The 24,628-nt window shown below is 38.7% G+C and overlaps 1 protein-coding gene across 1 annotated transcript in view; it reads left to right on the plus strand.

Annotated features, from left to right (window-relative positions):
* man1a1 (mannosidase, alpha, class 1A, member 1) overlaps positions 1-24,628 on the plus strand; it is a 117,597-nt gene that overhangs the window by 64,106 nt on the left and 28,863 nt on the right. The window contains exon 5 of the mRNA XM_067481496.1: positions 20,672-20,766. Coding sequence (XP_067337597.1) covers positions 20,672-20,766 — 95 coding nt within the window. The remainder of the gene's footprint in view (positions 1-20,671; positions 20,767-24,628) is intronic.

Genomic DNA, 24,628 nt, shown 5'->3' on the forward strand with positions numbered 1-24,628 from the left:
CATAAACTGTAGATAGGATTATATGTACAGTAGGTGTTGATTTGTAATTTGAAAGTAGAGACTGACCAACTGACTGTCTAAAATAGCCAAAGCAACATTTCAATCTGCGAGGTTATTGACGTGTAACAGTTTTGCTCAACATTGTTGTTTAAAGCTTGTCAAATGTGAGATTTATTGCCATTCTCTCACTTATGTGATTTAGTGTGGGGCTATTAGTTAAGCAACACGAGCAATCAGAAGAATTGAGCATTTCAAAGTTTGAGAAATGGGCATTTTTCACTTTCCTGCCAATTTTTTTTAATAGAGAAACATTCGAGAGGATTATTTGATCTTTAAAATAAGTTTTAACTCTTAGATCTGATCCTGGAGATAACTAGTCTTCTGTTGTGTCTGACAAATTCTGTAACTTTCTAATGCCCACAAGAAATTAACATCACAACTTGGACAGCTGTGCAAAAATGATGAAGAAACAAGTTTTCTTTCTAGCATGCTTATTTTTATTGGTATCTGCCACACTGACACTTTATGTTTGAGCAGAATAATACAACACTGTAAATGTCTGTAAAACAGTTTGGAATTGTGTCCTTCTGTCTCTACATATTCTACCTTTATTAATTTGTTTGTTTGTTTGCTACGCTTCTGATTATGTGTGGCCAAACATATCGTACAGACCACTTGTTTTATTTAATACCCAGCACTCACTCTCGTTATTATATACCCATGCGTGTTTTGATAGGATGTTAATCAAGTCATATCAGACAGTCTGAGCTTTAGACTCTCTCTCAAAACCTGTTTCTGATACAAACAGAAGCTCACTCACACAAAGGCTTTTCATTTTTGACCTATCACTGCACAGGTCACCACAACAACCAGCCCTTTTCATCACAGGTAGCTGAGCCCACCCCTCCTCTGTTTCTGTCTCACACACACACACACACGGACACAGGGTAATCCTGGGTGGAGCCAGCACACAGCTTCTATCTCCTGTCCTCAGGATATCCCATTCACTCAGTGAGAAAATTGGCTTTACTGGAGGGAGAAAAACAACCGCCCCCATACTTTTTTCCTGTTTTGTCCATCCCTGCTATCCTCCTGCTATGCCCAAGCAAAGCACCATACATATACACACACAAACACACACACACACACACACACACACACACACACACACACACACACACACACACACACACACACACACACACACACACACACACACACACGGCCAAGTAAAGGTTATTTGGCAACCGTAGAAAATGAATTTTCTGGATATCTATCTTAATCTCCTTTTAGACTGGTCTAATCTTTTCTTAGGAAAGAGAGCAGGGCTACAGATGGAAGCAGGAGGATTGAGGGCAGAGGAGAGGAAAGAATAGAGTCTGACCAACATGATACACACTCTCATTCTCTTTCACCTTTCATATCATAAAAGGTCCACCCATTTATTTCTTCCAGTTATATTTTCCTCAGATTACTTTGACATCACTTTAGATGCAGTATAGTGTGTTCTCCCAGGAACTGTAACATCTAAATCTTTTATTTAGTCTGTAAAATGGTCTATATTCAGTTCCAGATACAGTTTCACAAATTTGAATTTACTAGTTTGTAGATAAAGTAGTTTTGCACTATTGGTTTCCTCAAAAATGTGGTTTAGGAGCTTTTATTGTTGATATACCATCAGATAATTATACAATATGAATATACAGTATTTACTGTACAATTCTATTATAATTTCGCCTATAGTTCTTAACCATGCCAGACCTGAAGTTGCACCTATTCTTGTTGTCAGTGTCCATTGGCTACAACTGCTGTTCATTTGCAGTCTGGGGTAATGGGATTAACCCACTGAGCAGACGCCACTGTGGGGCTGTAATAATCCGTGTTGTGTTACACATGCAAATCACACACCTTTTAGTATGGGTTACCTGTGTGCTTAGTACCCCGCATTGTATGCCCAGTCTGTGGCCTCGTCCCTTTAGTACATTATTAGTACACACTTTGTTCTGACTGAAACACACATGCACCTACGATCAGAAGCACACATCTACTTACAACAGTACTGCTTGACAAGGGGAAAATTGGTTTGGCCAACAGGGTCACACATGGGCAGAGTCTTCCTACTTTCCTGTGGCTTACCAAAGCCTTTATCAGCTGTGTGTGTGTGTGTGTGTGTGTGTGTGTGTGTGTGTGTTCAAGCATGCATGTAGTTTACCCAGTTGTGTAGCCTCCCAACAACTACACACAAAACACATAGAAGGTGGTACCAGGCCTTTGCTTGCATCGTGGTTTTACAGACTGTAATTGCTGCAGTACACTTTCCTTTATTTTCCCCTCAAACCCCTTTTGTTCTGTCTCTTCATGTTCACACACACTAAGCAACAGGCCTTAGTGCTCTATGTAAATCATTCATGGTGACTAACATTTGAGCCTCTTTCATAAAACGGCAACAAAAAGGAAGAAGTGCTGCTGTGTTAAGTGCAGCCAAATGAGAGCATATGCTTACAAGTTCAGCACAAAACTCTTGTGCAGCCTTGTCCTCCCAGGCTGAGAGAAAGCACAAATGCTCAGTTTTTATTAAAGGAGTGATGGAATACTACACCTGTACTGGAGCTTGTTTTTGAGTGAAGGCTATCTGTGTGGCCATAACTCACAACATAAAGACAACTTTATCGCAGCGGTAATTATTGTGAATTAATCAATCTATTCTATAGAATCGGCTATTGGAAGATGATTGGATCGAAAGTATAAAACCAATGGCAGGTTAACAGATTAAAAGGGGTAATCAGTGGGGTTAGTTTTAGGATCCAGCATTTGTCGCTCCTCAGTATACTGTAAATTGTCTATAATTGACGAAAACACTGGTAAAATCAAAAGATGCTCCTCTGATACTGTACTCTTTTGTTTTGTGCTACTATCAGCTGGCTTATTTTTGTATTCCTCCTTCAAGAGATGCATCTCTAGCAACAACAATAAAAGACACTAATGCAGTGTCTAGTGCGGCATAATAACACCCATCAGCTTCCTATTTATTGCTAAAGCACAGCTGTTCTTTTGTCCTACGGGTTCAGGTCAGCCAGAGTTTCCAATAGTGGTGTATCAGAACAATAGAAATTCAATAACTTAAAATTCTAATATATAATTATGAGTTTTGAGCAGGATTTATTTCTTAGAAACAATGTGGCAGAATATTTCCACAGGTAGTGACATAATTTGGAAGTTTTAATAAGTGATTTATTTTGTAGAGTCTGTCTGTAGATGGAGACAGTCAGCAGAAAAAGAGCACTAAAGGATTAGTTTCAGAAGCCAGAGAAGAAGTGTGTTTGCTGCTAATGAAAGAAATGGTGTTGCCTCCTTTTTAGTTCGAGTTGGTCAGTGAGTGACCAACAGATCTCTAGCAGGTTATTGTTGAAGACCTAAAATGTCCCTGACATTCACTTGTGTAGCTTCATTTCCTATCCCTGTGAGCTGGTCTAAAGGGAGCAAGTCTGGATCTGAGACCTGTTCTCATTGGACCTTATCTCTTCCCTACCAAAGAAGATAAGGCAATAAAGCTATTTGCCTTGTTAATATGCGTTCACACAGACATGCACACACACAAACACACATTTTTTTTTATTAAGTGACAGAGGAAGCAGAACAAGAGTCTCTCCCTTTGCTCTCACATTTGAGTATAATCAGACTGAGGCACTATCTAATCAGAGATTAGCAGCAGACTCTGACATGCCTATTGTTCAGCTTTCTCTCTGCTCAAATCCTTAACTTGTTCCCCCTGTCATTCATTCTCATGTCATTTCTTTGTCTTTTTTAATGTTTTTTTTAATCTTTCATTTTTGCTTTCTATTGTCCTTTGGTGTGTGCTTGTGTCTGTGTGAGTTTTTCTAACCTTTTTGCCAATGTGTTGTCTGTTCCAATCCAGCCAGTTTTGTCCCACTATACTGCAATGCAAAAGATGAGATTAATCACATGAAGCATATATAGTAGAATCCTTGCTGCATCACTGGTATAAGAAGAACCTTTAAGTAATTTAGAAATGTCTGCAGAAAGGAAGGTCAGTGGCTAAATGGCCACCTGTCTGTAACTTTTTAACTAATTCTAAGACAGTCTGAGCATATGCTCTTTTTTAGAAAATAGTTGACCCAAACAATTTCAGTTTTTCCTGGCACAGACTATGAAAGACCCAGTATCTCAGCATGGCATAGAGTACTATTTTTATTTATTATTTTTTAAAATAGTGTAGCATTAGAACACAGCTGTCTCAGATTGTCCTCTGCTGAACGGCATCAGAAGGCCAAGAGTATACGTTTAGTCAAAGTTTATGTAGCTGTTACAACAAACTACAATTTTAATTCAATAACCATAAACAATAATTTCTCTCCTATACCTAACCAAACATGAGCTTATGTGTTATTGCGTCTTATCATTTATTCAATTTTGGAAAGCACAGACAGTGTTGTTGTGTTCTGGGTGCACCAGATCTGAAAATACTTGTGTGTTGGCCTTGTTGTAGGGTATGAAAAAAAAAGAAAAAAAAGAAAAGTTTTTAGTTTCATTTGTAGACACAAAGCTCAAAGTGCCTTAGGATCTACTCAGGCTACCTCTTGATTGTGCCTATGTTGTCTTGTCTGTGCTGGGAGACGAAAACAGTTCCCATTCCAGCAGGTGAAAGTGCAACGTGCCCAGTGGCTCTATGCTCAATATTAATGCTCAGCACCGGATGTGTGCCTCCTAAATTTTTACCAGGCAACTCACTGCTCAGTGGGAACTTACAATCCAATTACATCAGCTATCTCCTAAACCTCTGTGTGTTTGTGTGTGTACGCATGTGAACACTTATATCAATGCATCTGCGTATGTGCAGCAGCTGAAGTCCCCTCTGATGTCTTTTTGATTTCAGACTGATGCTTCTCAGTATGTGTGTGCTGTCTATCTGTAGAGATCTGAGAGGCTTTTTTTCCTTGCAGACAGGAGTTTGACGGGAAGCTTTGTTTAACACTTGTGCAACACACCGCCCTATAGTTCTTTGTTCTCTTCTCAGCTTGTCTGCAGCTCCTCTGTTTTTTTTTTTTATTTATTTTTTTTTAACTAAACTTACCTGCTTGATTTTCTCTGTCAGCTGTCGTGTCTGTTTATTGTATAAACGTGGCACGGCATTACTCAATACTGTGGTTGGAATCGTATGATTTAGTCTTTTGACCCAAACAGTATCAGTCTATAGCCCCCTCCTCAAAAAAAGTACATTCTCTGGGGGTAATGTTTTCTGAAGGTTCAGGAACTATCAGGGCAAGGTCTGCAGTGCTGATTGGTCAGATAACGTCATTTTACACTTGCGGTTAACCTTCCTGGGGCACAGTCGGACTGACTTTTACCCATAATTAGGGTTCTGTCCTTTTATTTGGTAGAAATTCACCTTTGCTTTTGATTTGTGTTGGTACTTCCCTAGGCACACTTATGAGCTCAATTTACAATAACGTTTGAATCAGAAATTTTTCACTTATTATGAATGGAGAGATAAAATATATATGTATATAAATAATTGTATTTTTTTTTTTGTCAAATAAAGTAAAGTCATTCGAGCTGCTGTGTTTGTAGATGCCCAAAAGGAAAAGCCTGCTAGTTATTTTTTCTTGCACATTTCTTATACCTGCAAAAATGGAAAACTTATCCAAAGACACGATAGGAAATACTAATCCATACATATTCGTTTTGAGTTTTCATCTAATTTTAATAGCCTAACATGAGAAATTATCCTTAGAACGTACTGTAACACATGAAGTCACTTTTTCTGAAATGGTTTAAAGAACGTGGTTTTATTATAGACCTTTTAACAAGAAGTCACAAATGGCGATTTTTGCAGTGACTGACATTTTCCTGTGACATTTAGACCTAAAATCATCAAGTTGAAGTCCATTTATTTCTCACCTTTTGAACATTAGATCTGTTACTGGTTTTTCACAAACTGATTTACCCCTGTGTCAACTCACGTTACCTGTTCCTCCATACACTACTTCAAAAGCTACATCCAGATGATTAACATGATTAACGTACCAGATAGGTGCAGCTGTGACACCAGTTTGGTCTGTTAGCTTTGCCAGGGCCACTCAGATCACACTATTTACAGTCTTTGGCCTCACGCTGATTGTGAGTATGTTCATCTTTACCTTTTGGTTTCTTGCTTTAAGAGGTGTATTTCTTTAAAATATGTATCATGTTTAGCTCTGGTGTATTTACTGTAATGTCTCACCACAATTCCTGATAATTCCCAAATTATTATGGTATAAATAGTTCAAAATAAAAATCTGCCAGTTTCAGGTAGATACAAGCATTCAGGCAAGATACAGACACAGGCATTTCCAGAACACTGTGGTGTATGTTCTATTGGCCCAGGAACTTGTTTATTCTGTATTTTGTAAGAAGTTGCATTTTTGGTGAAGTGAACACTGATCACCACTGGATCAGAGCATCGCCAAAGCTGCAGGTCTTGTAAGGTGTTCCCGGTATGCAGTGGTCAGTACATGCCAAATGTGCTCAAGGGTGGGACAAAGTGTGAACCCGTAACGGGCTCATTGGACCCCAAGGTTCTGTGATTCATGTGGAAAGCGAATAATAGCATGTTTGGTCCTATTCCAAACAAGAGATGCAGTGCTGCAGCACATATTGTTGAAAGTTTTATTACTGGCTATGACTGATAGCTGACACACAGTGAGTCACAGCTTGCAGCAAATAGGGCTGTGTAGCTACTGACCAGTCGGTGCCCATCCAGGTTTTAATGTTGTGGCTGATCGATCAAATTGCGTTAGACAGTTTTACACAGTTTTATCATGACTTTGTTCTTACATCCATTGTCCTTTACCAGGGTGTTTCCATTCAAATTTTAACATTTGTATTGCATAATTGTTTTGTTTTGGATGTCTGTGTTTTTCCCAACAGCATGATGGCATGACAAGATTACTGTGACAATCCCTTTATCGGCTAACACTAACGTTGCAGACAGATGAAAAACATCTCTCAAAAAGGTCCACTACTTTTGCCTATTAAAGCAGTTTTGTGTGATAAGATGTCAAACTGATATTATTTGCTGTATTTGTGTGTATTCCGACAAAACCGATGCATATTGTATTGTAGCATTGAATCCAACTTGCTGCATGTTGCTCACCTTGCAGTTTTTATCCCCCCAGCACCTTCCAAACATGCCCTCCTCCCCTGTAACTTTCCTACAGAGACGGCAATTTTCTATGTAAATTCTCTTTCTCGGTCTTCTTCATTTCCATAGCAGCACCGTCAAAAGAGCTGACTGTCAAAAGTATGCCAAGTCAGCTCTGACCGTGCCACAAGGGAGGGGAGAAAATATTATCAGTGGCTGATTCTCTCTGTGTGTGTGTGTGTGTGTGTGTGTGTGTGTGTGTGTGTGTGTGTGTGTGTGTGTGTGGATAAGCAAAAGCAAAAGCCAGACAAGGATTTCCAATATTGAGATGAAGGATAAGGCCAAAGCATTTTTCTGTCTAAGAACAAGTTTCTACCTCACTAGTCAAGTGTCTGTCAAACTCGGAAAGGTTTCTGGTTGGGAACCCAGCATCCCGAGAACCTGGTCATCTCTGTTTGATTGACATTAGCATGACTGGGCTACTTTTTTTTACTTTGTGAGACAGTAAGGCAGAGCTTGTGTAAATTGGCTTTTTCTTTAAGTATTAGTTATCATTTTTATTTTATGGTTGTAATGATCAATATAAGGTCTACACAATCGTAGTGAATAAGTTATGGCTGCAAATGGTGTGGTGCTCACTGCATTTGACCTTAGGTCTAACATCAAGCTCTTTTTTCTGTTGTGTGTATTTATACTTTGGATCTTAGATAAAGAAGTAGAGAGTTGTTGTTCATATTGTAGAGTGGAGTTGAGGCAATGTATGTGCCCGAGAGAAAGATGGACAAGAACCTCTAAATGTGTCAGATTATGCAAAGCTCCAGCTGATGTAATGACCAGTTTGTTTTGAGCTGTTATATTGTTCTCAAGGTTTGATTTCTGGCCAATGTTTGTACTCCAACCAAAAGTATCAGCCAGAACAATACTGTTTTTGGCACAATGTCCCCATGTAATTTGTTTTTAAATCAGCAAGGCTGACATCTCAACTGGCACTCACATCTGTTTCGGGCAAATGCTAATATTGAAATACTGTTTGGATGGAATTTATTGGTATACGCGGGTAATCTTTTTATTTGTTTATCTAAATGAAAATATGTACATGTGCATAGTTTTTAATTTTTTAAATGTATTTATATTTTATCATCGTGGCCCCATGTGAGCTACTTTTGAATGAAAAATGACTAATTGTAATTGTTTTATAAGACGATTATCTCATGGTCATTTTGAGCCTCCTCTGTATAGCTTCAGGCCATTGTTATAAACAACAGTAGAGGCTCTGGGCATTGTGGCCCTGACCTCTTGGGCCAATGGACTTGTGCCGAGAAAGCCTATTCAATAATGAATTCTACCCAGATCAGAGATCAGCGGCTTTGGGCTTGTCCCGTCAGGTGTTGCCACAGTGGAACATGTTCCACACGTTGATTTGGCATGTGTTTTTCTGACAAATGCCCTTCCTGCCGCATCCCTCCCATTTATCCGGGCTCAGGACCAGCACCAGGGTGGCTGGGTGGGGTGCGAATCGAACCCCCTGCTCTCTGCATCCCAGCCCTATGCTCTGCCGATGAGCCACCAGGTCCCCTCAAATAATAATTTCTGCCAAAATATTGAAATAAAATCCAGAATACCCAATTCGCACATTGGAAAAGATGCAGCTTATTTCTCTGTCAAGCAACATGCTAATGATTTTGAGTAATTGTCACATTTTAGAACCGGCACCAGGGATTTTTTTTTTTTTCTTGTTTGTTTGTTTATGGAAATTTATTTTTTAATTTTATTTTTTTAATGTATTTTTACTGTCATGTAAACGGGAAAGCTGGTTTCCGAAATCAGAGTAGGGGGTTAGGGAAACCTAGTTTCCTCAGGTAGATTTCTGTTGAAGAACTTCAATTTCTTTACCATGTATATGTGTAACTAGGTTTTTAATCAGCTTTCTTCAACTGTGCATTTGTGTAACAAAAAGCTGCAGACATGAAAACACAGCTGAGTGAAAAAAGGAATGAAAGGAGAGATCATTAACGCGTCATTTTTAAAACAAGAGCCTAAAGTCTGACAGAGAATTTACCTGACACAAACACACACAAAGTCAGAAAACAGCATTTTCTGTCACTATAAATTTAAAATCTGTGCGCTAGGCTTCCAAAATAAGTCCGATTTGGATGAGAAATTTGTTTACTCTGCATCCATGCATGCATTTCCAAAAGCAAGGTTTCTTAAGTGCATGTAAACCCCACTCCCCAATTATCAGGAGTACCCCGGTTCCTGCACCAGTTCATGTAAAAACAGTCACTGTGGCTACTATGCAGTATGTCTGACAATCTTCTCTCTATAACATTTTACACTAACAGCAACGCATTTAGTGAGGGGTTAGCGTGTGTGTGTGTGTGTGTGTGTGTGTGTGTGTGTGTGCTTTTGTTTTTTTGTCACAGCTGACAGGTGGTGACTGCCCAAAAGTCGCTCAGGAGTTCATCTCCCTCTCTCTTTGTAGCTCTCCATCCAGTCTCATTACCATTCAAACTGCTTCACCTGCAGCACTCTGCTAGTTGGAGGGGAGTCAGAGTTTAATTATTTTTGGATATTAAAAGGTATTCTTGGGAGGCATATTCTGGAAATGGCCCCCTTTGAAACCCACAGTGACCTGAGGAAAATGGGCTGTTAAGTGAATGTATTCATCTGGCCCAGAAACTCTCAGCTGTGGACATAATACTGAGGTTATATTTACTAGTATTTCCATATTATTCAGATGTACAGTACAAGAAGTAGAATGACTTCTGTGTAAGTCAGTTACCCTGGTAAATATTCCCCCCTGAGGCATCCTCCCGGGAAATGGTTTTGTACTTTAGAGACATTAGCATTTTACACCTTAGTAAATGCCAGGAATGCTTTCTCTTGTGGTAGGTGGAGATTAGGAATTTAGAGTCTTCTTTTCTGGACCAACTCTTTAAAGATACTGTTTTTAAATTACTTTAAGCACTTTGTTCACCTTTTTGTTCTGTTTTCTTTTATTTGCATATATCATGTTGTACTGCCTCTCCTCTCTTCTCTTCACTTCTGTTTCCTTTCTCTCCTTCTCTTTTCCTTCCTTCCCATTCAAATGAATGGGTAAATATTCCAAGGAAAAGAGAAGGCAAGTGCGATTAATCCAGCAGAGCCCTGCACCACAGTGCTGTTTATCATCCTGACCAAAGGTGAAACAAAGTTGTTCTGTCCTTTTGTGCTCTGTCTCATAAGCTTTTGAAAAACAACTGGATTTTGTGATTGTACGTTATTGTCTTACCAATACATGAATCAACACACTCTCCCAAACCCCTTAACACTTTTCCTGCTGCCTACTGCAATATTTTAATGTAGGAGCTGTGTTGAAATGCAGTCAATCTGAATGAAGCCTTGTTGAGGCATTACTGCTTTTCATTGTCAGTCAGAGCTGAACACTACAGATTTACAGTAAAAGCAGCCCAGCTACCCAACTGGGAAAAGGGATCCACTTTATAGAGATGTCCTCTGAAGCTTTTTTGCTAAAGCCAGAAAAGAACCAAAAGAACCAGTTGGTTCCAACAGAAACTGAGCCAGAGAGTCAGTTTACTACTGCATGTGAGAAAAATGGGTAGTGTTAGTGTTTCTGGCTTTATTTATCTTTAAAGCAAAATGAAGTGACTGAAAAAACAATGACTGTAAAACACCAGTGTCACTATGCATGTGATGAGCATGTGAATTACCTGCTTAACACGACACACACTCAGAATTACAGATTTGATAGAGGATAGCTACTGCTAGCTACTTTGCTGCTATCTATCCGTTTGTGTAAAGTCACCCTTAACCCTGTACGAGAGCATTGCCTGCACGAGGGTCCCGCTCAGGCCTGACGCATGCTGGTCATTTAAAAAAATAAAAATAAAATTCTAACACATTCATCCTTGTTTGCGATTGGCTCACTGTTTAAAGTCAATCCTGATTCAGCCACTTTCCTCTCCGGCTCCTTCAAACACAGAGTGATAATCTTTCAAAAGCCCCAAAACAACATAAATGCAAATAGTGAACTGTAATGTTTGCTTTTTTATCTTCTAGAGCAGCCTCCTACGAGCAAAGACTTGTTAACAGTGCCACTACGGTGTCAGAGAGCAACAACACTTAATGAGAGCGATCCTCTGCAGCAAGCATGTTTGGGCCTTTTACTCTCCCCTCTTTCGTTTCAGTTTTTATTTTCCTCTCCTCTCCTCAGTCACTCCTTTGCCCTATTTTTTCCCCCTCTCCTCTCCCCTGTACAGTCCTCCTCTCTTTATTTCTACTTTCCTTTAATTATTACCAATTCATCTCTTTAAGTTGATGTTTATTTTCCTGCCAAGCTTCTTCCTGTGTGTTTCCCATCCCAGAGCAAGTAATTAGACCCAGAAGGAGATTGAGAGAGAGACTCTGACAGTGGAGAAGAGGACAAGAGCGGCCATTCATACAACAGCAGGCTTCTAAACCACTGAAAGCTGTCACCTTCTGTGTGTGTGTGTGTGTGTGTGTGTGTGTGTGTGTGTGTGTGTGTGTGTGTGTGTGTGTGTGTGTGTGTGTGTGTGTGTGTGTGTGTGTGTGTGTGTGTGTGTGTGTGTGTGTGTGTGTGTGTGTGTGTGTGTGTGTGTGTGTGTGTGTGTGTGTGTGTGTGTGTGTGTGTGTGTGTGTGTGTGTGTGTGTGTGTGTGTGTGTGTGTGTGTGTGTGTGTGTGTGTGTGTGTGTGTGTGTGTGTGTGTGTGTGTGTGTGTGTGTGTGTGTTGCTTAAGCCTCTCCAACACAGCTGTCAAGGCAGCAGCATCCAAACGGGCCTTATTCGGCTGACACTGAAGCACTCGTACTCTCATTTAGCTTTTCTACATTTAGTCTGCACTCATCATTCAGTTTTGCTTGCATAGATTTCATAAGTCAAAAAATGTAATATCACACTTTGGATCCGTTTTCAATACTATTTGAAATAGAATAGAATGAAATACATGAGATAAACAATAAATGAGGAAAACTGAGTTCCCGTTTGAATATGAGGTCAGGGTGTCATATTTAATTAATTTAGGGTATATGCGTGTATATATAAGATGTTTCAGCACTTGCAGACATCCTGGGAAATACGGCAGCAGTTTATTATTGCACTCCTAAAGCACTGTCGGATACATAGCAAACATTTTTTTAAGCAGAATAATATCTGGAGCAGAAGAACCAGAGATAAAAGAGACTATATAGAATTAAATCATTTTTTAATTCCGTATATTTCTGGATGTATGCATATATTACCCACAGTGCAAATTCACTCTTGACAGTTGGTTCAGAGATTTGAGTGTTGTGGTAGAGGTGGCTAATATAGCATCAAGCCCAAGAATGTCCCAAAAATAAATATGGTGTCAGTTATAGAGGTCTGGTAAGCTCACTTCTTTTTAACTCTGCATTCCCAGGTTTTTAAATGTTCGGTCCCAAGTGACGTTACTTTAGATTCAGGCAGATCAAAATATATACAACTATTTTTAATGTTCATTGATGTTGTAATTAATATTTTTTTAACTTTTAGCTCGGATGACTCTTTAATGGAAAAGGTGTCACCAGCACTTAGGAGTCCATATCACTTTGTTTTGCAGGTCCGAGCACAACAGTGCATTCAAGCAGTCATTCTTTCAGCTCCTTGTTTTGATTTTACGGGCTGCAACTTTACTGTTTCAGTTCAGTCTTACCACCCACACCATTGTTTCCAGCAGCAGCAAGAGGCTGTTTACGACTAAGAAACTGTAAAATTCTACTGCAAACTACCTGACAGACAAAGCCGGTAAATACAGTATTTAGAAGATGAAGAGGCTGATTTAGAGAGAGCATATTTGAGCTAAAAGAAGAGTGACTCACAGGTGTGGATGAGACATGTCTGCACAAGGAGTTAGTTAGTTGGATTGTATCATTCTGATGCTGTAGAGTGCAAATCTGCATGACCAGGAGATGGAGGAGATGTGGTCAGTAAAGCTGTACAATCACTAAAGATTCCAAGTTGTTGCTGATGCTGTATTGTATGAAAGGTCTGGCATATAGATTTGTATAAAGAGCTTTGGTCATTTGGCTAGTAATTATTAGGAAAGCCAGGGGAGCTGATGACAGAACGCAGGGATGTAGTTTAGATGGAGAAGAGAAAAGAAATGAGAACTGAGCCCTATAGCACACCTCTGGACAAGCAGGAGTGCAGACAGGAGTATCTGGTGGTTGATGGTGTCAAAGGTTGCACACACATCGAGTAGAATTAGAACACAGAACTGGGCCTGAGAGGGCTGTAAGGCTGCCATCTGAATAGTGTTGCAATGATGAGTGGGGAGAATTCAGACAATATGGCTGCCATCTTGTTAGTGAAGAAGCTGGCTAACATACATGAGGTGACCAGAAACACTGCTCCAAATGAATGACAGTTCTATTCTGTAACTGCTAGAAGACACTGCTTACTGCCACATCCATCCTCCAAATCAACTTTAAAGCCCCCAATATGTTAACATAGTGGTTACAGCGTGTTTGTGTTTTCACAAATTGCAAAAAAAATCTAAATAAAATTAAAAACAGTTTAAACTGATTTTGTGTGTGTGTGTGGAGAAAAAATAAAAGGAGGAGGAATGACAATACATTAGTATGTAGGTCTTGGGAAGGGACTGTTGATGTGAGTGAAATGAGGAGGAAATAGGAGGGAGGAGTTTATAAAGGGCAGAAGGGGAGGAAGAGGACAGCGTCAGGATCCAGGAGAGAGGAGAAGGCAGGCAGAGGTGTCGGCATGAGTGGCTTGCTCCGTCCCCACAGACTGCTGTAATCTCGGCCACGTGTCCCGCAAGGCCTGCTGGTCACCCAGAGGCCTGGCTGGGTGATTCATCTTAGTTAGGGAGCTGTCGAGGCAACTCTCTGCAGACTACAACACATAATCATACACACATATCACACACACTCTGCCACTGTTTCTGGTTAAAAAAGCTGGAAACTCTCATCCACATACTTAAAATGTTAAAATCCTTAAGGCTTCTGTATGTGAAGTTACCCTGTCCAATCATACCTAGTTTATCAATCTACAAGCCTTTGCATACACATGTATAACTAAACCTGTCACTTCTTTTATATTTTTGTTTGTTTTATTTTGAGGGGAAAAAAGGGTGAGGGCAAGGTTATCTACAAAGATTAATTATAAAAATATACTAGATTCAATTCTTAGATAGATAGATAGCCTTAGATAGAAAATACTGTCACCTCCCCCAGACAGTGTATTTGAAATGGCAGAACCTTGACATTTAAAGATATTACAAAGAAAACACAAATATTATTTATACCCTCCACCGTTTTATCACTTCTGACTTACAATAACATGTTACTCACCAGATAGATTGCTTGAAGGTAGTAACACAACATGCCAACACTGAACTCGACAGTTCATTTATAAGATTGGAAACAGCAGTGGATAAAACAGTATCTTAACATCACAATTATCTGAAGAAAAGACCAGAAGAACACCCGAAGAAAACCAATACTGAACAAACGCAGATGCCATATTTCAATTTTTTCACATGGTATTTCTGTGTTTGATGTTTTAAGTGACAATCTTTCAATCACAAATGTTCATTGTTTGCAATAGAGTATTGGTAACCGGCTTAGCAGACAGTGCCACGAGCGGTTTATCTTGAAGAAATCGACTCATAATGTTTGTATAATGGACAGCAGTTTGTTTTCTTTTAAGTAGCATTTCCTTTTACTGATTACCTGGAAAAGTGCTAAATCAAATAACACTTGTCAACAGTGTTAAGATATTTTGTAAGCTCTCACTGGCTTCAGATTCTGAAATGTGTCTCTGTTGTTCAAAAAGACAATGCCTCTGTTGTCCTCTCTGACAGTCCACGTTGTTGACAGTGCTGATAACTAATCCGAACCTTGTGGAAATGCATTAGTCACGTTTGTAGCTGTGTTAAATTATTTGACGTACTCACTTTCCCTCCACCTTCTTCACTTACTTCTTGATTATTTAATAACTTACCGCAATATCCTAGACTCTTTAGCGTCTATAGATTTTGTGTAGACTCCAGCTGGTGGTGTTAGATGCACTTTGAGATAAAATAACAATGGGAAGAGAACGAACAAGGTTATAACACTGTTGTTTTGTGTGTTGTGTTGAAACTTCTAGTGTTAGAGAAACTCTAGTGTCTATTCTAAAAACAGGTGTTTGACACTGAGCCATTAAATCTAATAATCTGTTTATATTTATTTTGGAAATGTCTTAAAACCTTATCTTGTTAATCTTAAATCTAGGTTTAATCCTAAATTGAACTCTAGCTTTAAAACACCACACAAAGACCGTCCAACTGGTGAAAAGGTTTTCACTTTATTCAAACACACCTCCTTGGTAGCACGAGTTGCATATTTGTAGTAATTGCATTCTAAATGAGCACATTCATTGGGTTTGTCTTGATTTTCTCGTTAATTTTCTCTCTCTCTCGCTCTCTCTTTCCAAATCCCACACTTTATTCTCATTCTGCAGATTAGATGACTTTGTGGAGGGCAGACATAATGGCCAAAACATCTAGAGGATGGAAAGCAGAGCAAAAAGCTTCCTTTCAGTTTTCATTATTAATCTTATGTCAATCTAATTCTATTAACAGCAATATATGGTTGTCTCCTAACACATAGTATCTTGTTTGTGACAGGAGTCATGTGGATACTTGTAACGACATAATTTATTTGAATTAATATCATCCAGTCACTGTTCCTTTATAGTGAACAAGCAGATAGAACTTGATTTAGAGAACATAATAAGTATATGGTTGGAGCCTGTAAGCTTTGCAGAAACAAAATCACCTTTCTATTGAGTTCTATTAAGTATAAAGTTCTTCATGCCACTTTTGCCGATATTAGCCACCCCGTCTCCTGGAAATAAAGTTTCGATGCATCTAAATTGCAAACGCTACTACTAAGCTGTCAGTCGAAAAAAATAGGAAAATCAATGTTTGCTAAAAAATACAAAACATAAAACAGACGTGAAGGAAAATCATTTATCAAAACATTCGAAAAGGAGTGAAAAGAAGCATTAACTTAACATAACAACACATTATATTTTCGGCATGTTCTTGTAGGAATAAGCTAGAATAGAAATCACCTTTATATTAAGTTCTATTAAGTATGAAGTTCTTCATGCTGCCACTTTTGGCTATATTATTCACCCCTTCTCCTAGAAATTAAGTTTCTATGCCCCTGTGCTACTAAGTTTATAAGGTGAATGTAATCAGTGAATTATGAACAGAAAGCAAGTTGCAAGGAGGTGGGAGTCTGTGTGACAAATAATAAAGCGCACATTTTCACCCTTAACATTTTGGTGACGGTAGTAAATTCTCGGATACTGACAACTGATTTATTCACTTACTGAGGTTAACGTGTATACGCACGCACGCACGCATGCACGCACGCACAGAGTAGTAGTACTCAGTTTATTTTTACAATGGATAGTTTGTCACAGGTGCCCAGGTGTGAAATGTGATTATCAACATCAGTTTTAACTAATGACATCAGCCACCAGTATCGTGTGTGTTTGTGTGTGTGCATCCCTCACTTTCTGTATAATTCAGTTCCTTATTAAAGCTCGTTGGCAGTTTGCTTGATGGCCTTGGACACAGGGTGTGTTAATTTATTCTTCTGTGCGTCCCTGGGAGTGTTTTTATTCTTCCACTCAGTGTGCTCTTGGCATTATTAAAGGCATTAATCACAGGGATCTGACGCCTCGTTACAACTGCTCCCACAATGCATCCTTAAAACCTGCACACACACACAGTCTGGTGTCAGCATTGCCATGTACAGTATTTTTACCAATAGATAATCTATATTGTTGGTCCCTCTTATGTACAGTATATTATTAGTATAGTATATAATATTCAGTTGGAAAGCATATAGATATAAGAAACAAATGTAGTGTGTGTACTTGGATTCTTTAAAATCCTCTAACTCAGTATTTCATAAGATAAAGGTCTACACCAGAATCCATGACCACCCAGGTTATCACGAGAGGTTTTGACTTTAAAACAACAAGGTCACTATTGTCCGTGGTTTTAGGTGAATAGTTCCAATCCTGCTAATAATGTAAGCATTTTAAAAAAATTGTCTCATTCTCCATGTACATTTTACTCTGGTGTTGTTGCCGATGTTTTGTTTCCAGTTTTGAGAACAGAGCTTTTTCACTGGCATAGACAGTGTTGTTTTTTGTTTTTGTGGCAGTACCTTAACATGTTTTGCCTAACGAGAGAATAAAAATGTAATAATTTATTTGATTCTATTTTAATTTCCAGTTTTTTTTGTCGGCAGTTTATTGGGTCGACCTAGCTCATAAAATTCAGCCCGATACACTCTGCTCTCTGCAACAAGTTTCTACACTCATATAGGTTTTCATGTTTCCACGCTGATGTTGCACTGGTTATTTATGTAAATACTCAAATATATCTTTGTTCTTCTTTAATTTTCTTCGTGTGTGTCAGATGAGGAAAACTTGATCTGAGCAAATAGTTTTACATTTAACACGACCCACATAGTATATAAATATCGAATCACTTTTCTTTTATCTGTCTTCCCAGTTTAATTCGCAGTAACCTCTTCTTGCCTCTGACTTTTGAAGGAAAAGTTGTAGAGCTGCCACATTGTTTTGACAAGTTGCCTCTTGAGCTTTCCTCCATCACAAATCTTTTTCTCCTTCTGCCCCCTTCTCTCACACCCTGCTGAGTGGTAGATCCCCTGGGATCAGAGCTGCCAGCCTCCTGACATAGTGCATACTTCAATGCTGCCTATGTGTGTATATGAAAGATATTGCTACCCTGAAGATAAAAGTAATGGATGGATGATGACTAAAGAGAAGTCTACATTGTTGAACTCATGTAGTTCACAAGACTCAACCTCAAAACAAGAGGGAATAAGAAGAAAATAGTTTTAAGTTAAGTTGAGACATAAGTTTAAATGCTATTTTGGTTTGTTGTAGACGCCTTGACTTTGTTCTTAATTGTAAAACTTGAAAATACTGTCCTCAGAATTTTTAGACAGGATTATGAGGCTTGCAAACAAATATACAAGCTTTGGTTATCTAACATATTTTAAATTTATTCAGTTTATTTTCAATATGTCAAGCGAATAAAAAACCAACTGTAGTTCAGTTGGTAGGGCAGTCGTCCATGGACCACAGGGTCAGTGGTTCAAAGTGTCTCTGGGCATGACACTGTACACCCAACAGCCCATTCCCATCCCCAGCTGTGCAGTGCCGATCCAAGCCCGGTAGAAAGTGGGGAGGGTTGCGTCAGGAAGGGCCAAATCAACATGGAGACTGATCCGCTGTGGTGACCCTGAACCCACAGGATAAGCCGAAAGGACAGAAATAAATAAAAAATGTAAAGGAAAAAAAAAGACAATACAAACTCAGTCCAAAAAAGGAGAGAAAAAGAAGAAAATCATTATTTAATAAAAATACAAAAGGTAAAACAGACACGAAGCAAAATCCTTTATCCATGCATTCGAAAAAGGAGTGAGAAGAAGCATTAACTTAACATACCACATGATATTTTCTTCATGTTTATATAGACTAATAATGGTTTTGTCCTTACATTTGATGTGCTCATCCTTATGAGAGGTGGCTTTATTTCCTTATTTGTGGAGGTTTATTTCATATGGGATCAGTCTCAAACTTTCTGTTACTGTATTATGTTAGTACCCCTTACATCATATGGGGCTGTTTAGTTGGAAAAGCTGTTCCAGTATTTGTAATGGACTCAGTCTATGCAACAGAAGTTAACAGAGCAGCTGAAACCTACAGTACACTGCATCACCTTCACTCTTGTCAGCGGACAGCAGCAGAAGAAGTTTAAGTTGAGCTGCAGAAACCCTGGCAGCAGTGTCAAACAGTCCACGTCTTGAGCCAAATCTTACCCTTTCTTTAACTGCTTCACTAAACTTGTGGCAGGAGGAGTATGGAAATACTTCCCATTTACAGCAAGAAAATCAGGCACCTAAGAGACACCATAACCCTTTGGCTCAAACTGCTTCGAAGCTGTCCAGTCAGATATGCTCACAAAAAACCTTAGACAAGAAAAGCATAGTATGTAACACTTATTTTATTTATTTATTCAAGGAGAAAATTAGGTTTTGCATTGCAGCAGAACATCATAATGTACCATCTTAGAATTAATATCATGATTGCTGTTAGTTTGGAAAAGGTCAGAAACCAAACATGATTGTGGGTCCACAAACAAGCTTTAATCCTTGTTTAAAGTGCCACAAACAACAGAATAATATTATGTACCAAAGAGAGATTCTATACTTTTATCAATTTGTTTAAGTTACAATGATAAAGTTATAACATTAAAAGCAAACTGCATAATCTGGAGTAGCCAGGTAAATGTAATTACTCTATTTAGTTGTTTTATAGGACACTTTTGTAGGACATCATTACCTAGTTTTAAGCAGGTCCTAGATCCAGGTAGATTTTCTCTTTTGTTCTTGTTTTACAGCTGAATATTCATGAAGTTATTTAAAGCAACACAAGGCCACTGGTGGTTTCAAGTAGAGTACATTAAATACACACCACAGGCCTATGAGCTCAGCTTGTGATGACCTATTCTAAAAGATGGACAAAATAAGAAGAATTCTTAAAAAAAAAAAAAAAAAAAAAACTACATTTACTTATTCTGCCCATTTACACTGGCACATGTTAAATAATGATGCTTAATCAGACATAGACTGATTTACCTTTAAATTTGACTCTAGCCAAGCGCTTTAAGAAATATTTAGATACTGGAAATGCTTCATCTTCTGTCTCAGACTGAGTGTATCATTACATTCATATTTAGCGTTTATGCCCCTTTCTGGTTATAGTAGTTTTACTGAAGGGTTTCCTGTAATTTAATTTTTACACAATATAAGTAACATTCCAAAATACTACATAGGGTAAAGAATATCTGTAATTTTCCCCAAATTACAGATTGAAAACATCAACATAGCCGCAAGCAACAATAAAGAAGGCAGGGACAGATATTGGCAAAAGATTGCAAGGAAGGAGACAGAAAAGAGGGAAAGCTTGTATTATATGCACAAAGAGAGTGAAAAGAAGGAAATGGTATAAGCTATAACCCTTTTGGAGAGAGGAGTGTAAATTTCTTAGTGATGAAAGGAAAATAGTTATATTCTCCTTTTCCCACATTGTGTGTATGACAATTAAAGTCATGGCTACAATTTCATGATTTCCCTCAGTAATACTGACATGTGACAATTTTGTGCTGTATTAGTCACATCAAGTAAGTGCATCAGCAAATTTCCACAAGTGCCAAGCCATTTTTTTTCAAAGTGTAACGTTTTATTTTTCTGGTATTGTTTATATACTCCAATATCAACCAAACTATCCATAGGTGGTGGGGTTTTTTATACAGAATGTTCTTGCTGTGTAAAAATAGCCACAGTGTGCTGACAGGTTGGTGAAGAAAATGCAAAAATCTTTTTCAGCAGGGAGAAACCTCCTTTAATGAGATGCTGTCTTTCTTTCTGACTCAGGTATTCCGTAGAAAGGCGGTGGAGTTGGGTGAAAAGCTGCTGCCAGCCTTCAAAACGCCTACCGGCATCCCCTGGGCTCTGCTTAACCTCAAGAGGTAGAACACACACACACACACACACACACACACACACACTCTTTCTTTCTCAGTCCACTCTGGTGGTATTTGAGGCAGCAGGTCTGTTTTGATGGTTTGATACTATAAAGAGCTCTGTGGTCGGAGGCTTGACGTGAGCTGGGCGAACACGAGCGCTATCTCGGTTTTAGTCTTGCACATGGAGCAGAGATGTTACAGTGTTCAGTGACAGTGCGTGCTTGTCAGACTACAAATTTTCTGCTTTTTCATTCAGGATCACATGCTAGCAACTGCCACTTGAACTAACCCACATTCAAAAGGCAAACCAAAAGTTTCTGAGTACTCTGACAAGGTTATAGGCCAATGTCAGCCTTTATTACTACACTGTGACATGCTGTCAGGGACCTGCCCCTGGGCTTGACTGTGACACACACTACTGTACATGTGCTCAGACACACCCAAGTTTAGAACTGACATTCAAATCCTTCTGATGAAAATTGTTTTTAATGTGTTTTTATGTCTTATTAAGCCGAACCAAGTCTAACCATTTCTTTTTGATAAGTATTTTACAGTTATGTTCAAAAGTTAGTACCACTCTTTTATTTTCTGTTGGGTTTTTTGTGTGTGTGTGTGTGCGTGTGTAAAACATACTAAAAATCATCTGATCATATCAGGAAAAGTATTTCTTCTATTTCTTTCACTGTGCTATTATTTAGTTAACAAGGAAAGATCCACCTTTAGCTGTAATAACTTGAAGTAACTTTCTCCTTTATGACTTTATCAGTCTCTCACATTGTTGTAGAGGAATTTTGGCCCATTGTTCTTTACAACATGGCTTCATTATATTAAGGTTTTTGGGCCTTTTGGGAACTTAGGATGCACCACGTCATTTCAGGTTGAGGTCTTTTTGTTGGCAAAAAACTATCCCAGAATTGGACAGTATTATATCTAAGGAACTTCTCTTGTAAATTGGGGGCCTGGTGGATCAGTGGTAGAGCATTGGGTTGGCATGCAGAAGGCCGCAAATTCGAATCCCACCCCACCAGGTGTGGCCCCACCTGGGCTTGAGGCCGGATAAAATGGGATGGTCGTGGCACGAAGGGCATCTGGTGTAAAAATTGATGCGAAATCATCGTGCGGGACACGTTCTGCTTCGGCCCAAGACCCGTTGGTCTTTTGAGACTTCTCCTGTAAATTTGTGGTTTTAGCATACCATACCTTAAATAAAACCTTTCTTATTGAACTGGAAATTATTATGATTATTATTTTGAAGCTAATTAGCACAGAGAACTTATTGTCTGTCTTCAATAACTGTGGAACCTGAACAAGATCCGGAGGTCTGCTCCCATTTTTTCATGAGGGTAAAAATTGCACATTTTTCCTTTTATTTTTCCCACCTCTCTTTCCCAGAGAGAGACACAACACTCTGCTGATTGTCAGTCATTAATTAAATTGCAGGTTGTCATGACGATAAACGTGCTGTAACAAATTAATTTTCTTCTGTCTGTACGGTAGAATAGACTCACTCACATGAACTGTATGCGTGTGCACATGCACTTTCCCCTAGAGGCCTGAGCAGATTGCTGGTGATGATGACTTTACCTGCATGACTGACCTATGATGGATCAGAAACACACACTCCGCCACATTTCTGCACATGGATCCATTATAATAAGACACACACACTTAGTGCGTAATGCACCACTGTGCAGGGGAACTCAACTCAAACTTCCTCAACTAAAAACTATACCAAAACTTTAATATGCACTATAAAATGTTTCGGGCACGAGAAGTAAAGTGCAGATGCTGTCAAATTTTATGTCATGAATAGTTTTTTATGAATCGTTTACCATCATAATCAGGTAAAATGAACTGGAAAAAAATTCCTTGGTACTGTTTTTCAAAGTACTTAGCAGATAGGTTGTTTTGGAGAACTGTGACCACAGTTCTTTTGGTCTTTTGATTTAGTTTATTTTTATTTTTTTATCTCTTTTTTTTATGTTTAATATTGTGTAATGTCACATATTGCTCTTAGTAGTACAGTATACATTCTAACTGTTTACTGTTTTTAACTTGACTTTTTAAATTTCAAAATGTCTTTGTGTATTGTGTGGGTATTTGTTTAAATAAGGTACTTTTGGTGGCACTTCTAAATGATCTGGCCAGGCTGCAGGATAAACCAAAATATAGATTCTTTTCTGGGTACAATTAGCCCAAGATAGACAGGAACAGAGAGAGAGTTTTTATAAGTGCAAGTCGAAAAAAATTCTATAAAGTACTTTTGAAGCAATTTAAGTAGGAACTGTTTCACTGCCTAAATAACCTTGACCCAGATCGCAGCAGAATAAATCTGTGAAACACACACAAACACACACAAAGACACACTTGCAAACAAGGCCCCGTTATTATCTTTCCCTTCACCTTCACTGCTCCTCTGTCTCTTTTACTCTGTTCCTTCTTTCTCCATTTTTTTCCCATATCCCACTCTCCTGTGTTCCCTCCATCCTTTCTCACTCCATCCCTCTTACCCACACTCACCTAGTATCTCCTTCTTTTTAGGACATCATACTTGAGTCCACTTCACTCTGTGGCCTTGTTCTCTTTAGTCCCTCTCTGCAGTTTTTCATCAGTCTACCCTGTAGCTATCTACAGAGCCCAAGTGGGGCCACAAGAAATAAGGCTGCAGTTTAAAAGATGTTATTGCTTCTACACCAAGCAAACCTTGTTTGCTCAGTTGCTCTGTGTTAATTTTAGAGAACAAGATAAATGTCATTGCCTTTTGTCTTGTGTTTTGTGATGTCGTAGCTGCTTTTTCCACCAAAGATGAAGGTTTGCAGTTTGCCTAGACAAATTAAAATAAGTTAAACAAGAAGTGTGTTAAAGACAAAAGGTGCCTACATGCTTACATGTTGGTTTTGTTGCTGCAGATAGAAGTAGAAACATACTAAATGCAGTGCACATTAACAATCATCTGAAAGGACTTGTTCTGCTAGTAAGCAAATCTAAACTACAAGGATTTTGAGTTATGTGACAATCCAAGCTAAGTGGTGCCAGAAAAACATGTGGGAATTCGATTTATGAGATGTAAAGTACTTGTGTGCATCCATTAGCATATCTGATCACCAAAATGCTAGTAATGGAACGGTACTGGAGATTGTATGGAAGCTCTCTTCATTAGTGTGACCAGTAGGACATCTGGTCTGGTCTTTTAACCAGCTGATTTACTGTATCTTCAGCCAACACTTGAAACAGTCTAAACTTGGCCACTCGCAAGGTCGGATAAATCAGAAACACTTTAGTTCTTAAAAGATCAGAGGGTGACCCCGGACTCATTCCCCCCTTTTTCTTCCCCCTTCTGTGTATAAATCCATTGATTGCCACTAACTGAGCCGAAAATGCTGCTGAGATCCGATTGATTTGTCACATTGATCCGCCACAGACCCTGGCCCCATCAGAGCAAATGTGCACTGCTGACACACAGAACATTTGCCCCTGAATTTAACTTTGATTATTGGAGAAAAAGAATCACAAAGCAGAGAGTTGCATATCTGACATGAGAAGTTGCTTCCAATGAAATATTGCATTGAATAAAAACAGAGAACTTTGGTGTTTGATTCTTCTATTTGCTCTTCAGTCTCTTTGGCTTTCAAAATGTATCACGTTTGTGCAAAAAACAAGACATTGTTTCAGATGAGAACATTTGGATTAGGCAAAGTTCTGAGCTAGGGATCTGAAATAAAACAATACACTTGAGTATTAATTGAGTTGAGTATTTGTATCAGTTCTCATAAAGATTTTTGATTTTTAATTAGTATACATATACAGTACATGCAATTATTTGTGTCAGACAGTGCTTCATGTTGTGCTGATGGCTAGTTAGGTG

Source organism: Channa argus, chromosome 17 (genome assembly GCF_033026475.1).
Source record: "Channa argus isolate prfri chromosome 17, Channa argus male v1.0, whole genome shotgun sequence".
Lineage (NCBI taxonomy): Eukaryota > Metazoa > Chordata > Actinopteri > Anabantiformes > Channidae > Channa > Channa argus.